This window comes from Oncorhynchus masou, chromosome 19 (assembly GCF_036934945.1).
Source record: "Oncorhynchus masou masou isolate Uvic2021 chromosome 19, UVic_Omas_1.1, whole genome shotgun sequence".
Lineage (NCBI taxonomy): Eukaryota > Metazoa > Chordata > Actinopteri > Salmoniformes > Salmonidae > Oncorhynchus > Oncorhynchus masou.
In genome coordinates this window covers 8,649,022-8,661,062 of record NC_088230.1, presented here as the reverse complement: position 1 = coordinate 8,661,062, position 12,041 = coordinate 8,649,022, and the positions used below count along the sequence as shown (strand labels likewise).

Below are 12,041 nucleotides of genomic sequence, written 5' to 3'. Positions count from 1 at the left end.
GAGCTATGCGAGTTTACACATGTAAGAGCTGACATTGTCGGACAACTCTGTCACCAATTCATTTGAACAGAGGGTTCACACACACCTCAGATGTGACTGACTTGGTTTGGACCTGGATCATGTGTGCCATAAGACTATTAGCCTACTGAGCTTAAGCCCGGGCATTAGCATTGAGAGAAGAGCATTGGGCCAGTAACCGAATGGTCGCTGGTTCAAATCCCTGATCCGACGAGCTGAAACATTTGCCAAAGTGCCCTTGAGCAAGGCACATAACCCTAATTGCTCCTGTAAATCACACTGGATAAATTACACTAAAAGCGAGACTCCAGGTCTCTAACCTCCATTACACATACAAAACTCAATGTCTGCTGTGTGTTTCAATGTCAGTCAATTCTAGTAGCAGTGAGGGTATTGGAGGGTATACACTGACATGTAGGCCTTTATTTGCTGGTGTAAATGCAAGCCGCTGTAATTTTTAAATCAACCCTTTTCAATGTAGCCTACAACTGAGTGTTGAACACGTGCTAAACCAACCACAGAATGTATACCCTTCCATTAAAGCATAGTTTAAATTAGCCTGGTCCCAGATTTGTTTGTGCTCTTGCGAACTCGTTTGTGGTCATCGACTCTGGGAGAATCTCAATTCCATATGGCTTGCGTCCTCTCGTGTTAAAACCCATTGGATGAGAAAGCCAGAGGTCCTGCCCCTCTGACATTCTCCTCCAATGGTTGAGGCGAGAACAATTGAGATACTCACACTATTCAAAGCTTAACCTAAAAATGCCACACCAATCAAAGTTTGGCAAATTAAAGGAACCGCTCTTCAATTTGCACCTGAGAATCAAGCCTGGTCAGCACCATGATCAGTAATGTGTTCCATTTTATCAAGAAATATACAAATCACAAAATAAATTATGATATCAAAAGGCATAATGCAATATTTAAAATGGCTTCTAATACCCTAAAGAAATGGATTTGCTGTAATACTTCAAAGCACAATGGCATCCAGATGAACAGGTATCTCGCAAAATATCAACTCAATGAGATGAACCTGTATCGTGAAAAGGAGAGTTGTGTAACAGATGAATTACATCAGTAAGTAGCACATTGTGAAATGCTAACTGCGGATGTCGTTGTTTGAAGTAGCAAACCAGCCCATTGCCCATTCAAAAGGTACTTTAGGTAACCTTTGAACTCAAGTAAAAGTCATAAGCCATAGACTTCTGCAAAAAGCAAATAGGTTGTTTATTGTAAATCTACTGAGTTTAGATTACATGCTTGATGTTTTAATTAAAAATAACAAATCACTGTTTGTTGCTTATGGACTACATATACAAATCACTAACAATACTATAGCTACCATGCCTCTCATAAGATAATAACCGAAAGGAACTAAGTGTTCTCACTTCTTATACAAACAAACATAACTACGCAAGACAATATTTACATTTTGTTTTAAAAAATAAAAATAAAAAGAACATTACACAGAAAGTGCACAACCCTGAAAATGTCACTTGAAGCAGAGTAAAAACATTGCGATTCGTGATGTGGTATGTTTCTCAAACATGGGATTTTTAAAAGCATGTGATTTCTTTAAAATGTGGGGATCACAAAATGTACAAAATCAAATGAAAAACCCATAAAGCTTCAGAGAGACTCCTCTACTCGGATGTGGAATGTTGCTCCATCGGCTTGTGTTTTTGTTTTCAATTTAAAAAGTGGGTTCTAGAAAAAACAGGAGGGGTGGGGCAGGGGGTCCGTGGCTAGTGGTTGGTTACCATTAATGGCCACCAGTCCTTTTGATCAGAAAGTCTAATAGTATCCTGGCTGATACTGCTGGCTCCATGGCTTCTGGTTCCAAAACTGGGGACACAGATCAAGGAAGTTAGATGCAGACAATAGAAGACAACTCTTAAGTGACATTAGGCCTCACAATGCAAACTTTCCCAATTCGCATTCTCAGCCTCAAAGTATACTCCACCATCCAGAATGTAGTCATAATACCCATAAAACCTAGCGGTCAAACAGAGAAATAGTTCCAATCATTTTCCAATATGGGATTTTTAGAAACACTTAAAATAAGGGCTGGGCTTTGCATAGGCTTACCCTGACGCAACGTTTTGATAACCTTGTAAATCTCTAGGACAAGGTGACGTATCAATCAACATATTTGCCTGTATTTACCACCCAAAATAAAATGCTAATTATTTGCCAATGTGGCTATCATAAAGTACTACAAATTCCATGATCAACGAGACTGAAGAATCAAGGCAAAGGTAAGAATCTCTGGATTAACTATCTAATGTTAGCTAAATGTAGTAATGAATAAATTGGCAACATTTCTTAAATTGACAATTCTGTGAACTGTCTTGTGCAAGTTAAATTAGCAAAGGTGTCTGCAAGACATGACACGCAGGAGCCCGCAGATATTTGTAGTTTTGCTAATTAGCATTTTTGAAAATCAGAGTAAATAAAGCAGAAAATATTGTTAAGTAACCCTGGCCTAGCGAGACTTACATGGTTACCAAACCTTCACGCCAGGGTAAGCCTACACGAATCAGTCCTAACTTTAAGTGTTTCTAAAATCCCCTATGGGAAAAATAAATGGAGGAAAACGATTGGAACCATTTCCTTGTTTGACCTCTAGGTTATGTGTATTATGACACGTTTTAGTGGACCCTATAGACCCTAGCTGAATTTACACATGTAGTCCAATTTTGTTCTTTGCCCAATTACCAAATACCAATTATTTAATAAAGATCTGTGTTGGTCTGCCTGCGTAAACACAGCCAGTGTGAGAATTTTTTTTACAAAAATGGGAGAACCTTCAATTGTTTTACAAGGCTAACAAGCTAGGATTTGCCTTTTAAACTCACGGAGACTCACCCCTTGCTGCCAGCTCTGGTTGAAGGCCTGAGCCTTGTCCATGCCAAATCCTCCACCAGTCCTGTTGTCTCCAAATCCGCCGCCACGTCCTCCACCATTCCTGCCGCCCCCAAACCCCCCGCTGCCATTCTTGTTGCCAAAATTCCCACGGCTGTTGCCTGCTCTGGGCTGGAACCCCTGGGGAGAAAGAAGAGACATCTTGCTAATAAATACACAATTGTAGCAATAACTTTTTGATAACAGGTTATTTGGAAAGTTCCCTAAAGATGGTTTATAAATGTAATGCACCATTACATATACCAACTCTAATCCAGGTCAATAGTTTGAGCATCTATACCTTCTATAGAAGATAATCCAAATAAAGACCAACTTGTAATTCTTCATTGCTGTGACCAAACCCACCTGGTTGAAGTTGCCCCTGTGACCGCCGCCTCCTCGGCTCATGTGACCGCCGCCTCCTCGGCTCATGTGACCGCCGCCTCCTCGGCTCATTGGAGGACCACCTCTGTTCATGGCTCCACCCCTGTGGCCCCTCATCGGTCCTCCTCTTGGGGCCCCTCCTTGGGGGGCCATGAGGGCGCCGCCCCTGTTGAAGTTGCCCCGGTTGGCGAATCCACCTCTGAAGGCTGGAGGGGGCATGAACCCTCTAGGGGGGCGAGTGAACCCACCACGTGGGCCTGGAGCTGGGTGGAGGCAGACATGGACACATCAGCTCGACTGGGGTTGAATCCTAATGATCTAAAATCCTCTGCTCATCTCCACTATTCAACAACTACAGGATAAATGCAAGTGAAAAAGGGCAGAGGCCCATCAAGAGGTTTGATTTGCCTTCACCTGTCCAGTCCTATCAGATCATTGCAGACAAGACAAGGAATGTTTTAACAATTTAACAAGACCTAAAAAACGGGGTTAAAACCGGTCATGCCAAAACCCTAATCATCTGACCAATATGGCCGATAATCGTGACCTCCCACCTCCTCGGAAGTTGCCTCTCTGCTGGAAGCCACCTCGTCCACCTCCTCTCTGGCCAGGTCCACCTCCACGGCTGAACTGGTTCTTGCCTCTGCCTCCCCCCCGGACACTCCCTCCTCCTCTCTTGGGGGTCAAAGACCCTTGGTTGGGCTTCTTCTCAGCCGGCAGGGCCGCCTTGCTCTCCTCCTTATACTGCTCCACCAGCTTGGCGGCGGCATCCTTCTGCAGCTCAGCGTAGCTCACCACAGCAAAGCTCTCGCCTTCCTCTGGCAGGGTGAAGAATCCTGCACAGGGGAAAGAGTCAAGGAGATGGTGTGGTTACGAAGACAGCTCATGAACACCATCTTATGATGTCCTTCGTAGCAAAAGCTACATTTCTAGTGACTGTAAGCGCTGCTATGAAAGCTGTGGTGTTCCTCCCACCAGGCCAAGAGGCAGGGGTACAGCCCCTGACCCAGGGTTTAGGAGAGTGGGTCACTCTGCCCCCCTGATATGGCCACTTGTGACACAGACAGCCACGAGTGGGCAAAGCTTAGAGGGGGCTAGCCATGCTAACATGAAAACCAAAATAGTTTTAGGGAGAATATATACGAGTGTACGTGTGCGGGTAACCTTACTCTATTACTACAAACTTTCTGAAGGCTTTTGGATTAGTGCTAAAGACGTGAAGTCACTAGCTTTTTAGCACGGTAGGAGAGACTACCGTTAACAGTTTTTATTAGTGAAGTAGCTCAGCTCACGGCGTTACCTTTCATTTTGAGGAGAGCGTGCTCAGGCACGTCTTTCCCGTCGCTCTCGGCCTTCTTCTGGGCCCTCTCCTTGTAGTCGTCGTCTGAGGGACAGACCACCACAGCCTTCCGCTGGTACCCAGCAAATAGACACATTTTCCTCTTTTGGCCCGGGGCAGACAGGTTGGTCTGGGCAGAGGAAGGAGGGGGAATTACTTATAATGCTGACCCGTATGAACATAAATAATGATGATTTGGACTGCTTTGTTGGCACCGAAGACCTGCCTACACTATAAAATGATGTACTCATGTGTATGAGACTATTCTATGTGTATCCAAACATCTACTTTCCTATTCACAATAAGTCCTAAAGGTCAGTGTTCGCGACTTATAAGAAATCGGCTGTGATGGAATATCAAGCCTTACGTGGTCCAGGATATAGTTCCTCTTTTTGCGAGCAGCGATCTCAATGAACTTGCCCAGGAAGAGAGGTGCACGCTGGGAAATGGCCGTGAGCTTTGTTGTGTCCTTCGCCTGACGCTTCAAACTGCCAATCTACATATGAAAATGAATGGCAAAAAGAGACTAATAAGATTGATGCAGGACAGGATATACACCTACAGTGCCAAATGACCAGGGACTACATATACAACAATTAGGATAGGACTGAACGTTTAGCTCACAAACTAAACTGACAGACAACTAGAACCTCATTCTAAAATGGGTGCAGAGAGAACTTACTCTAAAAATACCGAGGGCCACAAACACCATGACTAAGTACAACACTGACCATCATCTTCTCCACGATGGTGTCGCTGCCCAGGATGTAATATTTCCCAGGGTTCTCCTGGATGTGCTTGTTGACCCAGGTGCTCTTTCCTGAGCCAGGCAGGCCCACCATGGCAATCACCTACAACAACACACATACGCAACAGATCAGTAAGTGGTGGAAGAAGTTATGCACATAAAATAATCAACATTAGTTTGAGGAAAAGGGCCCTAGAAATATGCAAATCATTATCTGATACACATTTTACTAGCCGTTTATTCTGAAAGATACAGGTTGAGCTTATGGATAGATCACATTGCTAGGGAGGCCCTTGTGTCAAACAAATCACTGCCAGTAATGTTTTGGGTTGCCATAGTTACCTCGCAGTCCTTCTTGGTGTCAGGTGCCTTGGGTCCGCGGACACGGTCGGCCATGGAGACCTGCTGCAGGAAGGTGTAGCCCTCTGGCTGGGGGAAGTAGGGCGTGTCCATCTGGCCAAAGTTAAACTCCACTGCACAATTGTGGCAGATGACATGGGGGAAGAGCGCTTCCCCTACTAGGGACTCCTTACTGGCCTGGAAGGCCACCACTGGCTCATTACCGTTCTTAGAAAAGGACATCTCCACCTCCTCACCTTCAAAGTTCTGCAATAGAACATTTTACAGCTTGTAATTTCAATGTACAAAATATAACATTGACCATTGAAAATGTGAGGTGCTAATGAGGAAGCTATCACTCCACACTTAGAATCCCCAAACACAAATACTGGTTGGTTTTGATGGGTTTTTGTGGACAGATTACCTTCTGAACAGAAGACTTACATCACTGACCATATTTTTAAATAAATGTTATCTAAATGCTTTGTTTTTTGGGGACGGGCCTCAGTGACGAGGAACTCGAAAACCACATGCAAGTCTGAACATTCATTTAAAAATCGGCCTGTGCGTTGAGAATATTACATTATTGCAATTAGTAAGGCTAAATTAAGAAAGATCTTACAATGAGGCAGCAGATGACGTCATTCTCGTCATAAGTCTCCCCGAAATCTTCAGTCACGCAATTGGTGGTTTTCTTGCCTTTGCCAGAGTAGGCATAGGAATGCTCCTCCTCACCTGCAATGACATAACTCACATCAGACACGATACACACAGATGACTAGGTGATGTAACTAAAACTAGGATTTTGTCATATAGATTTGGTGATTTTAGTGTTTCTGCACTCATTCCATAACACTGCATTGTTGCCTTGCAAAATACACAGGCTTTATTCCAGTTCCATGTCATGCTTCCTAACAACCTCTAGAGGGTGCCAACATCCCATAGCAACCATTATCTTTTTGAAAAACAACTATGCCATTGGAGACTGACCAAGGAGCAGACTGCCAGTAGCTAGGGACCATCCAACCTGGACCTCATGGATGTCCATGTTCTTACTGGATATGTGTTTCACTGGGATTTTCTCAGTTATCTGTAGGCAGAACATTACATTGGTGATGTTAGCAGCAAATGGACTACATTGGGCATTTAATTGCACAACCAGACAATAAAAAAATAACTGAGTAGTGGTGCATTTAAATTATAAAAATGGAGATAAACCCATTTTACTTTGTTACCCGAGGTCAGAATGTTATGAATTCCCAATTACAAATTAAACACAAACTGGGCTACCTTCATCTCATAGCAGGCCTTGCCCTGGGACAGCCCGTATGAGGCTCTGCCCCCGGACCACAGGTAGGCAAAGCTCTCCATGGTGAGAGAGGAGGCGCTGTAGCGGTCCCGGGACACCTTGAAGTGCAGGTCGCAGTTATCTGGAACACAAACAAAACACATTAAGTTCCCTCTTCTCGGTCCCCTGACACGTCTAGATGCTGGTGTCATATCCCAAAATCGTCCCCTAGGCCCTATGCACTAGCGGAGATTAGAGAATATTGGAATGGATGTAGGCAATATGGCAAGCTAATCTTCACAAGTACATAGGGGCAGTAGTAGGGGCTATGATTTGGGATTGGGTGGAGGCATATTACTTCTGCACAAGTGTTTGTAGAGGGATTCATTAAACCCAGCCCCAGCTGTCCATCTACACAACAAACATGACTCACAGTTGTCCAGACAGACTGTTGTATCATCAAACTCCTCATCTTCTTCCTCCAGGGGTGGCAGTGGAGACTTGAGACTAGGCCTGAAAGAGAACACAGCCAGTCAGTCACAACGTCAGAGAATTAGAACCTTTCTGACGGAACCTGAATGCAATCGCAGGGACAGCCATCCGGTTGTGACCTCCTCCCGGAAGAGAAGGAGAGGTCCAGCAGTGGAAAGAGTCCAGACTATGGGTGGAAATGGAACTCCAACATTTAAGCTATTGGAGTCTTTAGGTTTTGACAAACACGATGAAACAGCATCACTTACCTGCAGTGGTCCACTGGTGCCTTGGATAAAAAAATAAAACTAGTCCCAGGGGCTATATTTCTTATTATAAAAAGCATCAGCCAAAAGGCCTCAATGTGGGCAGAAACTGTGTTTATGTTTTGGAGAATGCTGAAAGGTCATGCCGTATAAAGGGCTGCTGGATATATTTAACTCTGTGTGGAGCTGCTCTCACTAAAGGTCAAATCTCACTGAAGCTGCCGCTTCATGTTCACGGAACAGAGGCTCGCAAGCTAGCTCCACGCAGCCTATAGGGACTTCAACTGTGTGGCAGGGTTTCTAATACCCCAGCGACTGTAGTGATAAAAAGGTGAACTTGTTTGAAAATGTTGTGCCACACCGACTTACGAACAAAGGCCTTCAGAACCAGAATCAAGCTGTTGCCAAGTTGTGTTTATGAAACTAGCTTTGAAATATTGAATAGGAGTATCACAACATGAGGATGAGTGTGCCCAAAGCATGTTGACTGAAGCATTTGCAGAACTAAACCCTGCCTCCGGCACAGGAGGAACGCCATAATGCAGCGTTGCTCTTCAATCTTTGCAACAAAACAAGTTAAAAACCCGTTCTTGGTCATATTGCACAGTCCTCACAATGGCCACTAGTGCTGTAGGGTCAGACGCAATAGCCTCGCTTAACATTGGTCAGACCACACTCAGACCAAGGAGCATAAGCCAGGGGTCATCCAGTATAGTGTGTGGTTTAGCTAACAGCTACGAGGGGCTCTGCTCCAGTCAAAGGATCACCTACCAGTTGATTTGTTTACACAGGCTAGTGACATTCTGAAATGACAAGATAACCACTCACTGGGTCAACGAAAACAAAATAGGGTTCCAGATACGCACATGGGGGAGGGGGTGTCGTTTCCCCAGATACAGATCAGCCTAGTCCTGGACTAAAAAGTTTGTTTAATGGGGAATATCCATTTGAATTTTAAGTCCTGGACTAGGTTTAAGTGACCTGTATAGTGAGAAAGCATTCCTGTAAAAAAACAAAACATCAATCACACGGAATATAATGATGACATGGTTGAGAGACGTGATTTGACATAAAAGCAAACATTCAAAAAGACAACAGTGCGAGCAGGAACAATGAGCGGTCAGTGGAGAGCACCCATCTCCAATTTGCGGAAAAAAGTGATACGTCCGGAAAAAAGTGATACATCCTTGTGCCCTTACGCGACCCCCCTCCCCCAACCCATCATCTGCTACTCTTCCGGGAGTTTTTTTTGAGCAGCTTTGCGTCACCCTGTCAGTGTACACAAGCCTTTCTGCACAAAGAGAGTGAATGTTGAACAATCAAATTCATAAACTGGTGTTCATTTCTCTTACGACATTATGCAGTCCATAAGGGGTGTATGTGGGCACTGCATGTGTAATAATGGTAAGGTTCATTTAAAAGCCAGGGATGACCCTCAATTCAAACATGTATGAAACTTACATAATGTTGACAGAAGTTAGTTAAGTGAGGGTTTTGGCGCTAATTAATGCATTGGCGCTTAAAGCCAATACAGTTCACATAGCTGTGATGGCTCTTCAGACATACCGAAGGCCATTTTGTCTCCCATCCTTACCAGCTGTATTTGTTCTCTTCAATAAATTCAAAGTAGCCCCTTCCATGTTCCTCCCGGCGTCTCTTAACACCCTTCTTATTCTTCTGATCAGCATTCGTGTCTTTGTCCGCATCCCCTTAGGAAATAAAAGAAGAATATAATGAGGTGCTCCTTTATTGAAAGGATAGGTCGCACTGTGACTGTGGTGGGGCTGGCCCACAGAAGACTAACTTGTTGCCCATTACATTAGGACCCCATTGCCTGTCTGAAGTTAGACAGAAGTCTACGGCTGTTTTGACCAGAGAGTAGGGTTGATTACAATGTAGCTGGTCAACAATACAGATCAAATGTAAAGAGATGTAAACAATTACGACAAAAATATTAAAACAGGCACAATAACCCAGCTACGGTTAGAGTTATTAAAATGGATCGGGAAATAGACCATTGTCAATCAGTCCCTGATGTTGGGGTCAATAGTTTACCGAGGCAAGTCAGGGAAGAGACGAAATTGAACTGCAGGCTATCCTCCATTGACCCCCTTCCTGCACAATGCCATACGCGGCTAGCTTACGAGTTAGCTTGACAGCTAGCTAGCTAATCCTTGTTCATTCAGTTACTGTTTACACAATGTTTGTTTTTAGCTAGCTACATTTCTAATATGACCAGTTTATTGGAACCCGTTTGTAGACGCATTTAAAATACTCTCGAGTAGTAGTTAGAACCACGAGCCTACCAAAACCAGCACCTGTCGAATCTTGTCCACTGTCTGCTAGCGTCGCGAGTTAGCAAGCATTCTTTTGTGTAGTTGCTAGCTATGCTATCTAGCGAGGCTAACCAACCAAACATAAAAAAGTACGTATAGGGTGAGCCCAATGGTGTTCTTCGTGTAGTATAACCAAGTTAAACAATATTTACATACTTTTCTAGGTACACTAACCTTAACTAGCTAACAAATATATATCGAAACCAATTTCGCGAACGCACCCGATATATTATAGGCTAACGACGTTAGCAAAAACATGTGACACCCAGCCCAATCATTTTCGAATGGAACCAGCGACTCACCCTCTGCTGGATGGTCTCCGGGCTCACCATCTTCTGCGTCCAATGTGATTTTCTCCATGTCGTCCACACCTTCCTTCAGCATTGGATCCATTTCTTCCTCTTCTACCTCACCCATTTCGTCGTCCTCCTGGGCCGCGTTCTCTTCCTCCTCGCATTGGTTCACGACAGCGGCGTCTCCCTCTCCGTTTCCATTCTCTTCCTCCTCGTTGGCATCCATGCTTTCAACGACGGGGCCCTCGTCTTCTTCATCTTCCCCCATGTCCTCTTGGTCATCAGCAGCGGCGGTGGCGTCGTCGTCTCCCTCGGGAAAGCCTCCCTCCGCGGCCTCCAGCCCAAGAGGAGAATCTCCAGCCAGGGCCTCTTCGTCAAGCGCGGCCTGCAACCGGTCCATCAACTCGGCCTTCAACCCCTTGTCCGACAGCTGACGCTTTTTCAGCTCGTCCTTCAACTCGTTTACTTTCAGTTTTTTTACGGTAATTGAACTCATTTTGATATGTATAAAACAAAACTGAAACACGCTGTTAAAATAAAGTAAAATTACAACAAAGACGGGAAATTCTGTAAAGGACGCTATGCAAGTTCACGTATTTTTAACTGCGCCAAATGGCAGTAGCATTAATAGTCCTTTTCACTGGCAGAAGGGGTTGTGGGCGCCAAAGCGAGCAAACCCCTCCCGTATTCTCCCCCTTCTTCTATGATATAATGGCGGTCTGCAAACCAACATTATAGGTGCATACCGCCACCTACTGTTTTGGAATGTGTGGTCAATCACGGTTTACAACATTTCAAAATCCTCCTATCTAACAACGTACTTTGAGAAAATAAAAAAGAGCCCTACTAACTTCTAATAGACCTCCCCACCCTACACTTCAATCTTTCCCTCTCTTCAACATACTTACAACAATATAACACATGCGCCACCATTTCATCAGCCACACTCCAGACACTAACCATTCACATGCTTGCCAGCCTGATGTAATGACAAGTTCAATGTATAATGTCCTGAGCACAATTGAGCAAACATCACCACTTCCTTCCTAATCTGACCTTTGAGTCTTGGTCACCAACCTTTCATTGGAGGGCATATAAATGCCGACCCTTGGGCTTAAAGTCCCATCTCTTCTACCACACATGGCTCTGATCTTACATTTGGCCTCACCTCTACCCAGTGGAACATAAGTTATATTCTTATAACTTATATCTAATTTCAAAGCTCTTTTGGCTAACTGGTCTACAATTTCATTCCCTTCCACAACCAAATCTGGGGCGGCAGGGTAGCCTATTGGTTAGAGTGTTGGACTAATAACCGAAAGGTTGCAAGTTCAAAACCCCAAGCTGACAAGGTACAAATCTGTCATTCTGCTGTCATTGAAAATAAGAATTTGTTCTTTACTGACTTGCCTAGTAAAATAAAGGCAAAATAAAAATGTGCTGGGACCCAGCAGATTCTCACATGAATACCTCCAATTGTAGGTGACTCCTATTAGATTTACCTGATGATAAACTATTTAATACCGACAGAGAATCTGAGCATATTATAATTCTTACAGGTTGTACGTCCTCCACCCACTGGAGGGCAACTACTATCGCCAACAGTTCAGCTGAGTATACTGTTAGTCTTCTACCACTCCCGTATTGTTCTTATT

At 44.2% G+C, this 12,041-nt stretch overlaps 1 protein-coding gene across 1 annotated transcript; it reads right to left on the bottom strand.

Moving 5' to 3' along the window:
- Positions 1-1,221: 1,221 nt before the first annotated feature.
- LOC135505760 (heterogeneous nuclear ribonucleoprotein U-like) lies at positions 1,222-11,070 on the bottom strand. The gene is made up of 14 exons (XM_064924860.1): positions 10,396-11,070; positions 9,352-9,466; positions 7,454-7,533; positions 7,023-7,162; positions 6,723-6,822; positions 6,355-6,467; positions 5,736-5,999; positions 5,377-5,496; positions 5,013-5,141; positions 4,607-4,775; positions 3,861-4,142; positions 3,289-3,569; positions 2,887-3,063; positions 1,222-1,863 (listed from the first exon to the last, which is right to left on the bottom strand). The coding sequence occupies exons 1-14, from the start codon at positions 10,880-10,882 to the stop codon at positions 1,813-1,815; spliced, it is 2,508 nt and encodes an 835-aa protein (XP_064780932.1). The 5' UTR covers positions 10,883-11,070; the 3' UTR covers positions 1,222-1,812.
- Between the last annotated feature and the right edge of the window lie 971 nt (positions 11,071-12,041).

Bases quoted from the DNA above. Each gene is read 5' to 3' on its own strand.
- LOC135505760 (XM_064924860.1), bottom strand. From the start codon at position 10,882: ATGAGTTCAATTACCGTAAAAAAACTGAAAGTAAACGAGTTGAAGGAC. The intron at 6,823-7,022 runs GTAGCCCAGTTT...TTCTGCCTACAG, and splicing joins AGGCCTGCTATGAGATGAAG to ATAACTGAGAAAATCCCAGT. The intron at 5,497-5,735 runs GTAACTATGGCA...GTGTTGTTGTAG, and splicing joins ACACCAAGAAGGACTGCGAG to GTGATTGCCATGGTGGGCCT.